The following is a 13,325-nucleotide window of genomic DNA, read 5'->3' on the forward strand; positions in this document are numbered from 1 at the left end:
CATGTGTTAAAGTTTTGTACTTGGAAAGAAATAATGAATTTCACAACTTTAGGTGGGGAATAGTTAGACAGAGACCTCCATTTTGTCACTGGTTTCCACCAGGCCCAGGACCTTCAGCAGAATATTGGTATTCAGAACAGCTGAAGGATGCAGAGCCTGGAATAGCCTTTTCAGGAGCTGCACTATTTGCATCTCATCTCTCCAAGAGTTATTGGGCCCCCCTAATATTTTAGTTCTTGCTGCCAAATTATTTACACTTCACTTGCAGGTGTGCATTGACTCTGCTTCTTTTCCTGTTGTCTTTAGATCAGACCCTTTGATTTCTGCCTGCAAGCAGAAATAGCTGTGGCTTCAGCAGGATACTTATCCACCAACAGCTATAACTGTGGTTGTCCTGGATGCTCTGCCACCACAGCCACTTCTGGTTCATTCCAGTTGCATCAGAATCTTTTGGGACTCTAAGGGATAAAGGGCCATCCAGCCCTTCAGAAGGAAGGCTGTGGGGGCTTTCTGTAATACAGCAGTGTTTCCCTGTCCCTGATCTGAACCAGAAGGCCAAGCTGGTATCATAGGCTGGTGTCATGGGCATACCCCAAAACCTTGTTGCAAATATTAAAATCAAAACTACTTCATGTCTTCCTGCCAAGTCTGTGATGGCTTTTGGATTTCTGTCCATGCCTTATCTCAATGCCTACACTCCCCTTCTCCATGTCTTTGTGCTATCTATTGGTTTTACTTAGGAGCAGCATTGCTCCTCTCTTCTTCGAAAGTAGTTTGGGATTCTGTCCCACAGCATTCTTCATGCCTCTCTCCTCAAGTGCTCTTGCTAACCCTTGATCACACTGAGTATACATACGATTTGATATTTAGTAATAGCAGGTGAGTCTTATTTTAACCTTCCAGGATACCAGAAGTGTGCTTTCAAAATAAATCTTCCAGTAATCCCTGTTTGCTGGGCTGGGGTTTGTCCTGCAGGACAGCCTCGGTGTGCAAACAAGATTCCTTTTTGGCGCTGCTAAGCTGCACATAGGGCACATCAACCACTAACTGGTGTGCCTCCACGGGACCAAGGAAGACATAGTCCAAAGTAAAGCTCCCCAAGCATGTTCGGTGTGGATGTTGTATTTCCAGCCCAAATTCTTATAACTTTAAGAGGTATGCTCCTGTTGAGCCATACATACTGCTTGCTAGCACAGAACTGGCTGTAGATGCCACGTGAATTTCAAAGCTGTAAGGAGAGCAGGCAGGAAGACCTACTGTCAGAAAATTGTGTCTAAAATCGCACCAGATGTCACATTTTGGACAGATGAAGTGAACCTGACAAATCTGGAGAGGACCCTGCAGAGGTGCATATTCCTTTGAAAAGAAGATGGGATTTGATTCTGAAAACAATTTATTTCTAGGAACCTAATGTCATGGGAGTCAGCACACATTGTGGAACCCCCTCTTGGCGCTTTTCCCATTCTTTTAGAGGCTACACACAAATGACCTCTGATTTTCCAGGTGGTTTGTCCTTTGGAACCACAAATGTAGAAGGATCAAGGCTGGAAAGGAGTTGACATTTCTATGGCTTGTCTGAAGGTATCACATACTTTTCAGCTAAATGTGTGCATTCTCAACCTGTGGTTGCCAGCTGAAACATTTTAGCGATTCCAGAGCAAACAGTAAAATATCAGTCCATCAGCTGGACAAATGGGTACTGATACAGTATACGCTCATCTATGCATATGTACCGTATACATCTCGTTGAATATATATATGAACATATATATTTATGTATATTCACATATAAAACGAGATGTGTATGGTGCACACATGTATATATCTCTTGTATACACATACATATATACACATACCATACACATCTCATTAAATATATATATGTTTATGTATATTTGCAAATACAATAGGATGTGTATAGTACACACCATATGCATATGCACACCGTTTCACGGCCGGCAGAGGGGCACGCCCCTCGGGAGCCGGCTCCGGAGCTGCGGGAGCAGTGCGCGGCGCGGGGAGCCACCGCGGGGACGGGTTCTGGAGCGGGCGGCGAGCCGGGCGACCATGACACGCAGCCCCTTTAAGGCGCTCCGGCGCTGTCCCTTTAAGGGTGGCCCCGCCCCGCCGCGCCAGCCGAGCGCGCCCCGGCGGCCCCAGGTACGGAGCGGGCGGGGGAGCCCCGCGGCCCCTCCGGGCGGCGCCGGGGAACGAGCGCCGGGGGACGGCCGGGGGCGCGGGGCGCGGGGCTCGGGGCTCGGGCCGCGGCCTTGCTGTCCTGGCGGGCGGGCGGGCGGGCGTCCGTCCTCTGCCGGGCCGGGCCGGGCCGGGCCGGGCCCGCGGGGGAGGCGGCGCTGGCGGGTGGCAGCCGGGTCGGGGTCAGGCGGTCGCTCCGCCCGGCGCTCACCCGCTGTCTGTGCCGCCCCGGTGCCAGGTGCAGGCGCGGCGGGGTTCGGCGCCGACCCTCTCTCCCTCCGTGCCCGGCGCCATGGCCATGAGGGAGCTGGTGGAGCCAGAGTGCGGGGGCTCCAACCCCCTGATGAAGCTGGCGGGGCACTTCACCCAGGACAAGGCCCTGCGGCAGGAAGGACTGCAGGGCCCTCTGGCCTGGCCCCCCGGGACGCCCGAAGCCGCAGCCGTGAGTATTGCTCTGCTCGCTGGCTGGCTCTGGGTCCTGCCGGGGGCTGGGGGTGAGCAGGGCAGGGGGCTCTCGGTGCAGCTGGTGTCGTGTTATGTTTTTTTGCGGAAAAAGGCCCAGGGGTCACCCGAAGCAGGGTCGGGGGTGAGGGCGTGTTTGTGGGCACTCGGGGGATGTTGGCAGCTGTGGTGAGCTGTGTGCCTTGCTGTCACAGGCCCTAAGCCAGACAGTAGTGGGAGGGGGTTGGAGAGGATCCCTCAAAGTGTTCCTGCTCCTTTAGCTGGCAGCTAGTGCAAGAAAAATGTTGACAGGCTAAGCTCAAGGAAGAGGAAGATACAATCTAATTGGGTCATACTGTGTGTGTGTAGAGAGAGACATGGGATCAAAACTGTTGACACAATTGCCCACTATTCCCCGCAGGTATCCAAACCACTGGGAGTAGCCACCGAAGATGAGGTAAGAACAGATTGATTCCTCTCCTTATAGCTTTTGATTAATCTTCTTATAGCTTTTCTCATCAATACTGTTTGTTATTTTACCCCTTACCTGATGCTAATATTTTCTTCTGACAAGCCCTTCCTTCACACTCCATGGCTCTGCCTGTTCATCTTCTGTGCAATATTTGCAATCCATCTCTGTCTTTGGCAGCTGGTTGGAGAGTTTCTGCAAGCTCAGAATGCCCCTTTGCTGTCCCGTGCACCCCAGACCTTTAAGATGGATGACCTATTGGCTGAGATGCAAGAGATTGAACAGTCAAGCTTCCGACAGGCCCCTCAGCGAGGTGAGGGATGCTGAAGTAGGTGAAGAGCTGGAAAAGATCTTGATATTTATGGTTAGGCTCCTAGCAGGGTGGTTCCTATCTATTAAGCTGTTCTGAGATTGTATCTGGAGTACTGTTTCTGTATTTGGGCTTCCCAGTAAATCGATGTGCTGGAACAAGTTCATCAGAGATCGATAAAATATTCAAGGGACAGGAATCCGTGTTGTAAGAGGAAAGGCTGAGGGATCTGGACATTTTAACCTGGGGAAAAGGAGTCTGAGGGGCAGGGGGTGGAGTGTTTTGTTGCTGTCTTCAGCAGCCATGGTCAGGATCTTCACAGTAATAGTCAGGAGAAGGACAAGGAGTAATGGACACAATTTGTGGAAAGGGGAATTGACTTGGTGTGTGGAAACATTTCTTCCCTTGGAGGAAGCAATTCAGTACTGGAACAGGTATCTAGGGAGGCTGGGGAATTTCCAGCCATGAACAAATTCAGAAGTTACCTGATAAATGCCCTAAACAACCTCATCGCTAACTTTTATGTTAATCTGTTGTGAGAACTCTAGCAACCTCTGGAGACTCCTTCCAAGTGAAATATTTCTGTGATTTTAGTCTGACAAAGAGAAAGATCAGAGGTGATTAGGGCTAGCCTGGAACACATGAATGATGCCTTTGAGTGCTCCAATCCTCACTTTAATTTTTTTTCCTCATGTAGCTCCAGGTGTGGCAGCCCTGGCACTGTCTGAAAACTGGACCCAGGAATTCTTGGCTGCAGCAGATAATGCTGGTGATGTCTCTTCAGATTACAATGAAGCTGACTGGTCACAGGAGTTCATTGCTGAAGTGACAGGTGAGGTGTCCTTTTTTGGAATTACTGTCAAGATGATGTCCAGTCACATGCCTTTGTGTAGTGAAGACCAACTGAATGTGAAATCAGAGTATTGCTTTGGGTCCAGCAGTCAGTGTTTCCTGTAGCAGCCTTAATGGGGTGGAGGGTAGGAAAGCTGCTTTGTGATGGTGTTATGGTTAAGTCAAATTATGAACAATGAGGTGTGAAAGCTTTTATTTAGGTGTAAGGGTCTTTTTGTTGTTAGCATAGGCTACTTAGGGAATTTAGGGGAAGCATGCTATTTAAATTGTTTTTATAAAAAACTGTGATTCAACTGATGCAAGTTGGAGATGGCCTTGTACTGCTTCTTGCTTGCATGTTTTCTAATTTCCTCTCATAAGGCTAAATTTGCCTTTGGTACAAAGGTAAATTCTCTTCAATGTGCTTTGGCCAATATTTTGTGTCAGCTGTATGAAGGTAGAGGGATGTTACAGCCTGGACGTGTGCAAAGTGAGTGTTTCTGGCCCAAAGGTTAAGCTTTATTTGAAAAGCCATCCTGTGTTGTGTGTAGAACTGGCTCTGGAATAAGGTCCTGTTACCACACATACCCTAATCTGGAAATTATGGAAAAGAATCTAGTATATGCTATTTTCTTCTCGAGGAGTGGCCACTGTAGAAAGCTGGGTAGTTCCACTCTTTGACCTCCACTCTGTAGATTTCTGGGAATATAAATTAGAAGTTAAAGGTCTTTGAGAAAGTCCTGATGAAAACCTAGTGCTTGTAGGCTGTGCTTTTGACAAAGACTTGTAATACATTGCTGATTTTCTTGACCTACACAGTATCCCTCAGAGAGCAGATGAATAAGTTGTGATATTAAAGTAGAAAATCATATATTTATCGTCACCACAGTGGCATCTGTATTAATTCACTGTCTGAATCAAAGGCTTGATTTTTAGGTCAGCATAAACAAAAGTAGAAGAAGCAAGCATAAACAAAGGTGTGGTGGTTTGCCTGTCTTACTTTTCTCCCCGTTATTCCGTTGCAGATCCACTGTCTGTGTCTCCTGCCAAGTGGGCAGAAGAATACCTAGAGCAGTCAGAGGAGAAACTGTGGCTTGGGGAATCAGAAGATCAGTCTTTGGCAGATAAATGGTGAGTCTGACTTCTCCAGGCGAGCTGTTGCTGCTAGACACTTGGGTGGGTGAAGCTTGGAAAGGTGATCAATATCTGCTGTGGCCTGAATCCTTTTGAGTAATTTAACTTAGACTGGTGTTCTCAGTCCTTTGGTTTCAGAGAAAGGCAGAAACAGTGCTTGCAAACTGAAGTTTTTAAGAGTGCAGCTTTTCTCTTCTCTAGTTCCAGGAAGATACGTTGATCATGTAGGCTGACTTAATCTCATGCCTGATGCAAAGCTCCTTAAAGTAAATTCAGGAGTGAGTTCAGAAACTTTTTTTCTGCAACAGATTGCAGATTGTACTAGTTGTAAACTTTCATCATGTAATTCTTCATATCTGACAAACCACTTCTAGCCTTTCCTTGACATATTTCTAGGTTCAGCCTTCTACATATTATTTTTATGTGGTTTTTTTTGTGGTAGGTTTAAGATGGATCATATCTCTGTAGGCATCTGTTGAGTACAATCAAGTTTTTCAGTTAAAGAAGCAAAACACACACAAGCAATTTGGGCTTCTAAGATCTTGCCTTACAAAAATTTTGTGTATTTGGACTCTTGTTGCACCTGGCTCTTGGCTTCTCTGATAACTTTCTGCAAATAATGGACATTCCTGAGTTATTGCCACCAGTTCTGAAACTTCCCCAAGACTGAAGGTAGTGGTAACACCTCAAAGTGGTCCTATCCTGCTGTAAGCCAGACAAGACATACTGAGTTGTATCTTTGCTGTAAGCCCTCAATGATCTGCAGAGCTGATGCTTTTCCAAGGCACTGTTTTCCTCTTCAGTGGGCATGACCTACTTTCTTTGTTCCTGGATATATGACCTTGTTTCTGGTGGTGCTAAAACTTGCAATGTCTGATGGCATGTGAGCTTGGCAAGGAGTCCAGACTGCTCTGCAGAACTGTGCTGACTCTGTAATTGTTTAATTCTGCTGCTGTTTGTGTTAGTCACTTGCACAGCTATCGTAGTAGTAATTTTTAATTTTTACAGATGGATAATGGTACTGAATCACTGAGGAGAAGCCCAGAATCTTTGAGGAGGGGTTGTATCCCTCAATTCTCTTGTCTGCCCCATTGTGTAGACTCATTAGTGAAAGAGTTTGCTGTTGCCTGGTATCAGACTATTTCCCTTTTACTGCCTTGGAACACAGGTATGAGGAATACCAACCTGAAGATGATCTGAAGAAAACTGTTACTGATTTCCTCTCCAAAGTGGATGATCCAAAACTCAAGAATACTGAGGTGAGAAATCTGACTGGGGTTGAGATTAATTATTACTGTGAATTAGTAATTACATAATTAGTAGTAATTATATTACTGTGAATAAAGGGTGTGGGGAATTGAGATGGGTGAAGATAGTAAAGGAATAAAGCCTCCTGTTGTCCCATGTTTCCATTTCTTCCCTGGTTCCTGGGAGTTGAACACTACAATCTACTTTAGATATTTTCCATCTCCACTCTTGTGAAGTCCAGTCCTTCCCACCTTTCTGGACCTTTTGTGCTCGCTCTGCAGAGAGAAGCCCTCTTAGTGAAGGAGGGGGGCATGGGCTGAGGGCTTGTGGGCACAGCATCTGCCCAGCTCCACCCTTGTTTCATTTCTCTGCCGCAGTTCCTAAAGTTTGTCCGCCAGATCGGAGATGGGAGGGTATCGATCGAAGCTAATCAGGTGACCCACAGAGACCAAGATCAGGCAGAGCAATGGGCAGCTGAGTTTATACAGCAGCAGGTAGGAGCCCCAGGCCTGTATGCTCTGAAGGAAGAAAGCATTTTGCCACAGTGCACAGTCTGGGAGCAAAGGAAAATGGCAAGTCCAGCTCTCAGCAATGCTGAGGGACAAAAGGGAGGGGCTGTTGGGCTCTTAGCAGAGTCTAGCCAGAAGATGGGAATGTATCTGGGCAGTTTGAGTTTTCTCATCTCCCACAGCATCTGTGAGGAAGAGGAGATTCAGATGAATTTATATCTACTTCATAGGCCATCAGTTCTGACTGATGGGGAGGAAGGGTCATTACGGACTCTCCTGCTGTTTTGGGATGTGCCCTGAGGTTGCCAAATTCTAAAAAGAAAGGTGTGTTTCTGTTTCCAAACTCCCAGGGGGCATCCGATGCTTGGGTGGATCAATTTGCGCGATCTGGGAACATGTCAACTCTTGATACGGAATTTGAGCAGGCAAAGGCTGCTGTGGAGGTAAAGCTGGCTGAGAAGGAGGGCTGGGGTGCCAACTGAGAGCCCGTGGTAGGGTTACCTCCTTCCTTTGCATGCTCTGAGGAGGGCTGGAAACATTCAGGAGGGAGTTCTCTGGCATGTCTACAGACCTGAGTTTATGGCTGAGGTACTCTAGTCACACTTTGTTCTCCCTTCAGTCAGATGTGGAGTTCTGGGACAAACTCCAGGCAGAATGTGAGGAGATGGCCAAGAGAGATGCAGAGGCTCACCCTTGGCTCTCTGAATATGAAGACCTCAACTCTTTATCATATGACAAGGTAGGGGAGAACAGGGTCTCTCAGCCCTGGCACTGTGGTGGGCTGCCCTGGGGAGACTGGCAGTGTGTCTGCCTCGGTCTGAGCTCCACAGACTCTAAATGCTGCTGGGATTCCTTCTCATGCTGATGCTTTGCTGTCACCTACCCAGATCAGCTTTGGGGTTAAATACTGTTTTCATTTGGGCTTGTCTGCAAATGCTGTCTGGTTCTTGTCGAGCACCAAATACCAGTGAATACAGGGGTTCTTCACAGTGAGTTCAAGTGTTGTGTCCCCTGGCCCCATCCCTGCCCCTCTCCCCCATTCCCCTCTAAGCTAGTAAGATCCATACTAAATGTTTTGTCTCTCTAGCATCCTACTCCAGGTCTGATCTGGGGGATTTTTCCAGCACAGAGCAGGCAGAAAGAACCACCCTTGTGCTCTGATCTGCTACAGATCACCAGTGAGGATGAGGTGCTGGCTAGTCTGCAGCTTGAGTGTTCCTGATGCAGCAAGATTAGACTGTGCTATGCTGTAGAGAGTGCTCTTCTCCCTAAGCCTGTCTCCTAGCTTTAGCCCCTGTGTGTCTGTCTGTCCTGCTAGGGTTACCAGTTTGAGGAAGACAATCCCATGAGGGATCACCCAGATGCATTTGAAGAGGGGCGGAAGCGCTTGAAGGAAGGTGACCTTCCCAATGCTGTCCTGCTCTTTGAGGCTGCAGTGCAACAGAAGCCAGATCATATGGAGGTGAGTGGCAGCAGAGATAGCAGGCTGAGCTATCAGGGCAGGTGTGGAAAACTCCCTGCAGTGTTAGGACCTGTGCAGGGTGTATGAAAACACCTCGTTTTTCTGTGGCTCTGGGCTTATAGCTGATGTGTGTGAATCCTCAGGGAGCCTCTGAGGGACGAGGTTTCCGACTTAAGGTCAATTACAGGAAACACAAAGTCGTCTGGCCCAGAGCTGTGTAAAATCTTTGGAGCACATGAGACTGTGCATGAAGCCAAGGCAAGGAGTTCTCATCTCTCAAGTTGCTTCTGTGAAAGTCTTTATTGGCATTGTAAGTTTGGAGGAGCTTATGGTGGATCAGTGCTTTCTCTATCTGTATTAAAATCTAATTCTGAGAAGCTCACTAGACCAGGGTTCTGACTCAGTCTTTTCATCTAGGTGCTAGGAAAAGATGTGACCCAAAAGGGTTGGGTGGTTTCACAGTCTTAATTGAAGTTGTGGGCCAAAGAAGGATTTGTACTCTGAAGTCAAGAGTTCCAGCTCCTTGTTAAATGAATACTTTTTTCCATAAATCACTTCAGCTTCTGCAGGATGAATTGAGAAATGGAATAGCCTGTGTGCCTTTTTCCAGGGGTTAGAGAACATGGATATCCTTGGGAAGAATGCAAATACGCTCATGTGGTGCCTTTCTGGAGTGCCTGCCTCAAGGATCCAGGGCTGCTAAATTTTCAGCATGTCTTGTTCAAGCCCTGCTAATTATATATGATGGGACATATATATAATTTGATTACCCTGGGACTTAAATATGAGTGACATTTTAGAACAGAGGTTCTTGGCTTCTGGGAATAGCCACCTAACTTTCTAGGGTACTGGTAATAGGTGAAAAGTAAGCAGAAGGTTTGAAGATCTGCTGTAGCTTTAAAGTGGTCAAAAAGTGTTAATACCCTTCTAGAACTATTGCTTTTTTCTCATAGACAGTGTGAGCTGTAGGCTGAGCATGATGAAGAGGTAATTGAAACCTTAGGGGAAGAAATCTCGGGCCATTTCTGACTAGCTGTATTGGAAGCATTCTGAATTCTTCAGGGAAGAAATCTTGGGCCAATTCTGGCTAGCTGTGTTAAAAACATTCTGAATTCTTCTACTGTGACTGCAAAATGTACAGGAGAAGTCAAGACTTCACAAATGGTACAGTGATCAAATAGACATGAATAATTGCTCTGAAGGAGATGTCATGTTTGCTTTGGTCCAAGTCACAACTTTACCTTGAATCTCATCAGCTCTTCTGCTGGCAGAACACTGCAGTTATCACTGGTCAGCTCTGCTTGAATTTTAGGCAGCTATGTATGGTGAGGTACGAGAGATTCAGGGGTGTACATTGCCTTCTGCAGGGCTTCTATGTCTTTGCTAATGAAACAACGTCCCTTGAGGTAGTGGATGCCTCATTTTGAGACTTCTATTCAAAAAGCAGGTACATCATGCTGACAGTTCCACCAACTATCCAGCCTATTTTGGACTAGGGGTGTGGCTATCAACATAAAGTGAATAGATACTTTGGATTTAGTGCCTAGTTAAATATTCCTTATATCAGCTGCTTGGAGGTAGAAGTAATTTTCATGTACTGGTGTCATGATGATTGGAAATTCAGTAAAATTAACAGTGCTTCTACTTTCAGGTCTGAAAGTCAACTCTCCAAGTTTCACCTTCCTGCCTTGGGGGTCTCCTCATTATTAGCACTGCTGCTATGCCATTTTGTTCTTGGGAAATAGGAGAGATCTGCATTTTCTCCTTCTTCTGCAGTTTGACCACAGTTAGAAGTTAAAAGTGGAGATTCTGTGATCTAAAAGTTTTAAAACTACTAACAGTTGCTTTATGATAGATTTCCAGGTAGACATTCACTTCTGTTCACTATAACAATGCCAGTTTTACTGTCTTTGAGGACTTATGTGCCATGACATCTGTCTGTCTTTTGAGAGGAACTTACACCTGTGGCTAATGTGTATACTTTGGTCTATTTGATCACACTTTAAAACTCTGCAGGATAATATACTGGATTTAATCTTTGTGTTTGTGGATTATTGACTGATTTTTTTCCCTCTGTAAGTCTAACTTTGTTCATCTGTGTCTTCCCCAGGCCTGGCAATATCTAGGAACCACCCAAGCAGAGAATGAACAGGAGCTTTTGGCGATCAGTGCCCTCAGACAGTGAGTGTTGCTGCTGAGTGTGGCTCCTTGTTGTGTAGTGCCACAAGGACCATATGGCTGTCATGGGGTGCTCTGTCTGGATGGTTTTACCTCCTGTGTTTGGGTGTTTCCTACACTGATTTAATGCTGCATTCACTTCTCTTTGCCCTGCAGGTGCCTCGAGCTGCAGCCTGGGAACCTCACAGCACTTATGGCTTTAGCAGTCAGCTTCACCAATGAGTCCCTGCAGAAGCAGGCGTGTGAGACCCTGCGGGACTGGCTGCGCCATAAACCGGACTATGCCCACCTGCTGAACAAGGAACCAGAGGAGAGTCTCCCAGGGACAAACATGGGGCCTTCCAAGCGTGTCCTGAGTTCCCTGCTCTCTGAGTGAGTTATGGTTACAAATTTCAGCCTTTGGCTGAAAGGTTTCTTGGAGGGTTCAGGACTGGTTCAGGAACAGAGCGAGCAGCCCAAGGCTGACTCTCTCCACAGTACACCACTATCCTGTTCTGTGCTTTTCCAGCTCGCTGTTTATGGAGGTGAAAGAGCTGTTCTTAGCAGCTGTGCGCAGCAACCCCTCAACTGTGGATCCTGATGTCCAGTGTGGCCTGGGTGTCCTTTTCAACCTCAGTGGCGAGTACGAGAAGGCTGTGGATTGCTTCAGTGCTGCACTCAGTGTGCGCCCCAATGTAAGAAAGGGGCAAACTGGGGATGCTGGAAGCACTTGGAGGTTTATGGGTGAAGGTTTGGGTGGAGGTGCTGCATGTACGAGGGGTGCATATTTTGAGTGGAGGAATAAGACAGACATATGGGAAGGGAGTAGTTGGCTTGGAGCTTTAGGCGATCCAGTTCATCTCAGCCCTTTCTCTGTGCCTGTTCCTCCAGGACCACCTTTTGTGGAACAAGCTGGGTGCCACCCTGGCCAATGGGAATCGGAGTGAAGAAGCTGTGGCCGCGTACCGTCGGGCACTGGAGCTGCAGCCGGGATATATCCGCTCTCGCTACAACCTGGGCATCAGCTGCATTAACTTAGGCGCCCACCGGTGAGCACAGGATGGGCAGCTCTGCTGTGACCTGCAAGTTTGTGTGTGCTTGTGGGAGACAGACTGCATAGGAGAGCAGAGTGAGTGTGTGGACTCTGCCCAGAGATCCAAGTGTCATGCTGGTACAGGTGGAGTAGAGGCCATCTGGACTCCTCATTCTTGTAGAGGGAAAAGGGGGACCTCTGGTTCTGGAGCGGGGTAGGATCTGGTGAAGAGGAGGAAATTGTTTTGGAGGGGAAATACTTTGGAAGCAAATGGGGAAGGGAGTGTGAGATATACCATCTTTTCCACTAAGCATGTGGATGCTCTCCTGTTGACAGTGAGGCTGTGGAGCACTTCCTGGAAGCTTTGCACATGCAGCAGAAGAGCCGAGGTCCACGGGGGCAGCAAGGAGCCATGTCTGACAACATCTGGAGCACCCTGCGCATGGCCCTCTCCATGCTGGGGCAGAGTGACCTGTATGGGGCAGCTGATGCCCGTGACCTGCCCACACTGCTGCAGGCATTTGGCCTCCAGCAGTGACTCGGGGATAGGCTCCCCTGCGAGTGCAGCGGTTGCCGAGCCCAGCAATGACCTTTCTTAGGGAGAAAATGTTCACAAGGGTTCACACCCATCTTTGCCCTGGTAGGGCAGATCATTGGCAACTGTTTATTTTTAAGTATCCCCCTGGTGAAGTATGCAACTTCCCCAGCCTGTCTGTTGTGGCCTGAGCATTTCTGAACGGTTAATGTTATCACCTCCATGATGCCTGGCACTGCTGCTTCACAGATGATCAAAGTGGGGAAGACAGCAGCATCCTGCCCTCTTGCCAGACTGCATTTGCAGTAGTGCCCAGCTTGGCTGTGAGACCTTGGCTGTGAGAGCCATTCTGCAGACTGCCTGCAAGGGTGTGTCTCGAGTTCAGCCCGCTTTGGAGGGGTGGGATTGCTGTTTCACCCAAAAGGGTGAAAAGTTGTGGGGTTTGAGCATGCTTCCCCATGTATGTGCTTGCATGTGTGTATATGTGGGTTGCTAGGGAAAACTGGGGCAGTAGTCCCCTTTTCTGGCCACTGGTAACTTCAAGGTACAGCCAGATGCTGGTTTCTCAGTGTCTCTTCATGAACCTTTTAAGACAAGAGTATTGTACTGATGCTGGGGACATGGGTGGAGGCCCTTACCCTAAGGGGAGATCCCAGAGTTCAGGCTTGAGAGAAAGTGATAGGAATAAAAGTCTGAAATGTAACCTCTTCCAAAATATGGTGGGGAAAGGGGTGAAGTCTTAATTTTCTCTTGCTCATCTGTCATTGTTTTCCTTTGTGCAAAAGTCCCCATCTTTTGTGTAACTGAATCTTGTTAATTATAAATATCTGTATATGATTCTATTGGGGGAAATGTTTTTTAATTGTAAAGTATTTTGTATAATAAAGGTATAAGCCCACTGCTTTTCAAAAGATGGATTAGGTTCTCTCTGTTTCTCTCTTCCCTTTTGACCCAGGTTTTGCTTTATTGATAGCTTGCATGCAGATGAAGCTTAAAGGAC

The 13,325-nt window shown here is 47.3% G+C and overlaps 1 protein-coding gene across 4 annotated transcripts; it reads left to right on the forward strand.

Moving 5' to 3' along the window:
- The first annotated feature begins 2,077 nt into the window (after positions 1-2,077).
- On the forward strand, positions 2,078-13,238 carry PEX5 (peroxisomal biogenesis factor 5). Of its 4 annotated transcripts, XM_053934914.1 has the most exons (16): positions 2,078-2,160; positions 2,435-2,638; positions 3,059-3,094; positions 3,287-3,419; positions 4,114-4,248; positions 5,273-5,378; positions 6,550-6,640; positions 7,007-7,123; positions 7,489-7,581; positions 7,758-7,877; positions 8,457-8,600; positions 10,711-10,781; positions 10,935-11,150; positions 11,287-11,452; positions 11,649-11,806; positions 12,127-13,238. In XM_053934914.1, the coding sequence occupies exons 2-16, from the start codon at positions 2,489-2,491 to the stop codon at positions 12,326-12,328; spliced, it is 1,938 nt and encodes a 645-aa protein (XP_053790889.1). In that variant the 5' UTR covers positions 2,078-2,160; positions 2,435-2,488; the 3' UTR covers positions 12,329-13,238. The 4 variants fall into 4 exon arrangements, with proteins under 4 accessions (XP_053790889.1, XP_053790891.1, XP_053790892.1 ...); XM_053934916.1 differs by lacking the exons at positions 2,078-2,160; positions 7,489-7,581 and having other exon boundaries at positions 2,365-2,638; XM_053934917.1 differs by lacking the exons at positions 2,078-2,160; positions 7,007-7,123 and having other exon boundaries at positions 2,365-2,638.
- The last annotated feature ends 87 nt before the right edge of the window (positions 13,239-13,325 follow it).

This window comes from Vidua chalybeata, chromosome 2, assembly GCF_026979565.1.
Source record: "Vidua chalybeata isolate OUT-0048 chromosome 2, bVidCha1 merged haplotype, whole genome shotgun sequence".
In the NCBI taxonomy this organism is placed as follows: Eukaryota; Metazoa; Chordata; class Aves; order Passeriformes; family Viduidae; genus Vidua; species Vidua chalybeata.

Coding starts and splice junctions, on each gene's coding strand:
- PEX5 (XM_053934914.1), top strand. CDS start 2,489: ATGGCCATGAGGGAGCTGGTGGAGCCAGAGTGCGGGGGCTCCAACCCC. Junction 3,095..3,286: donor GAGTAGCCACCGAAGATGAG/GTAAGAACAGAT, acceptor TGTCTTTGGCAG/CTGGTTGGAGAGTTTCTGCA. Junction 4,249..5,272: donor GTTCATTGCTGAAGTGACAG/GTGAGGTGTCCT, acceptor ATTCCGTTGCAG/ATCCACTGTCTGTGTCTCCT.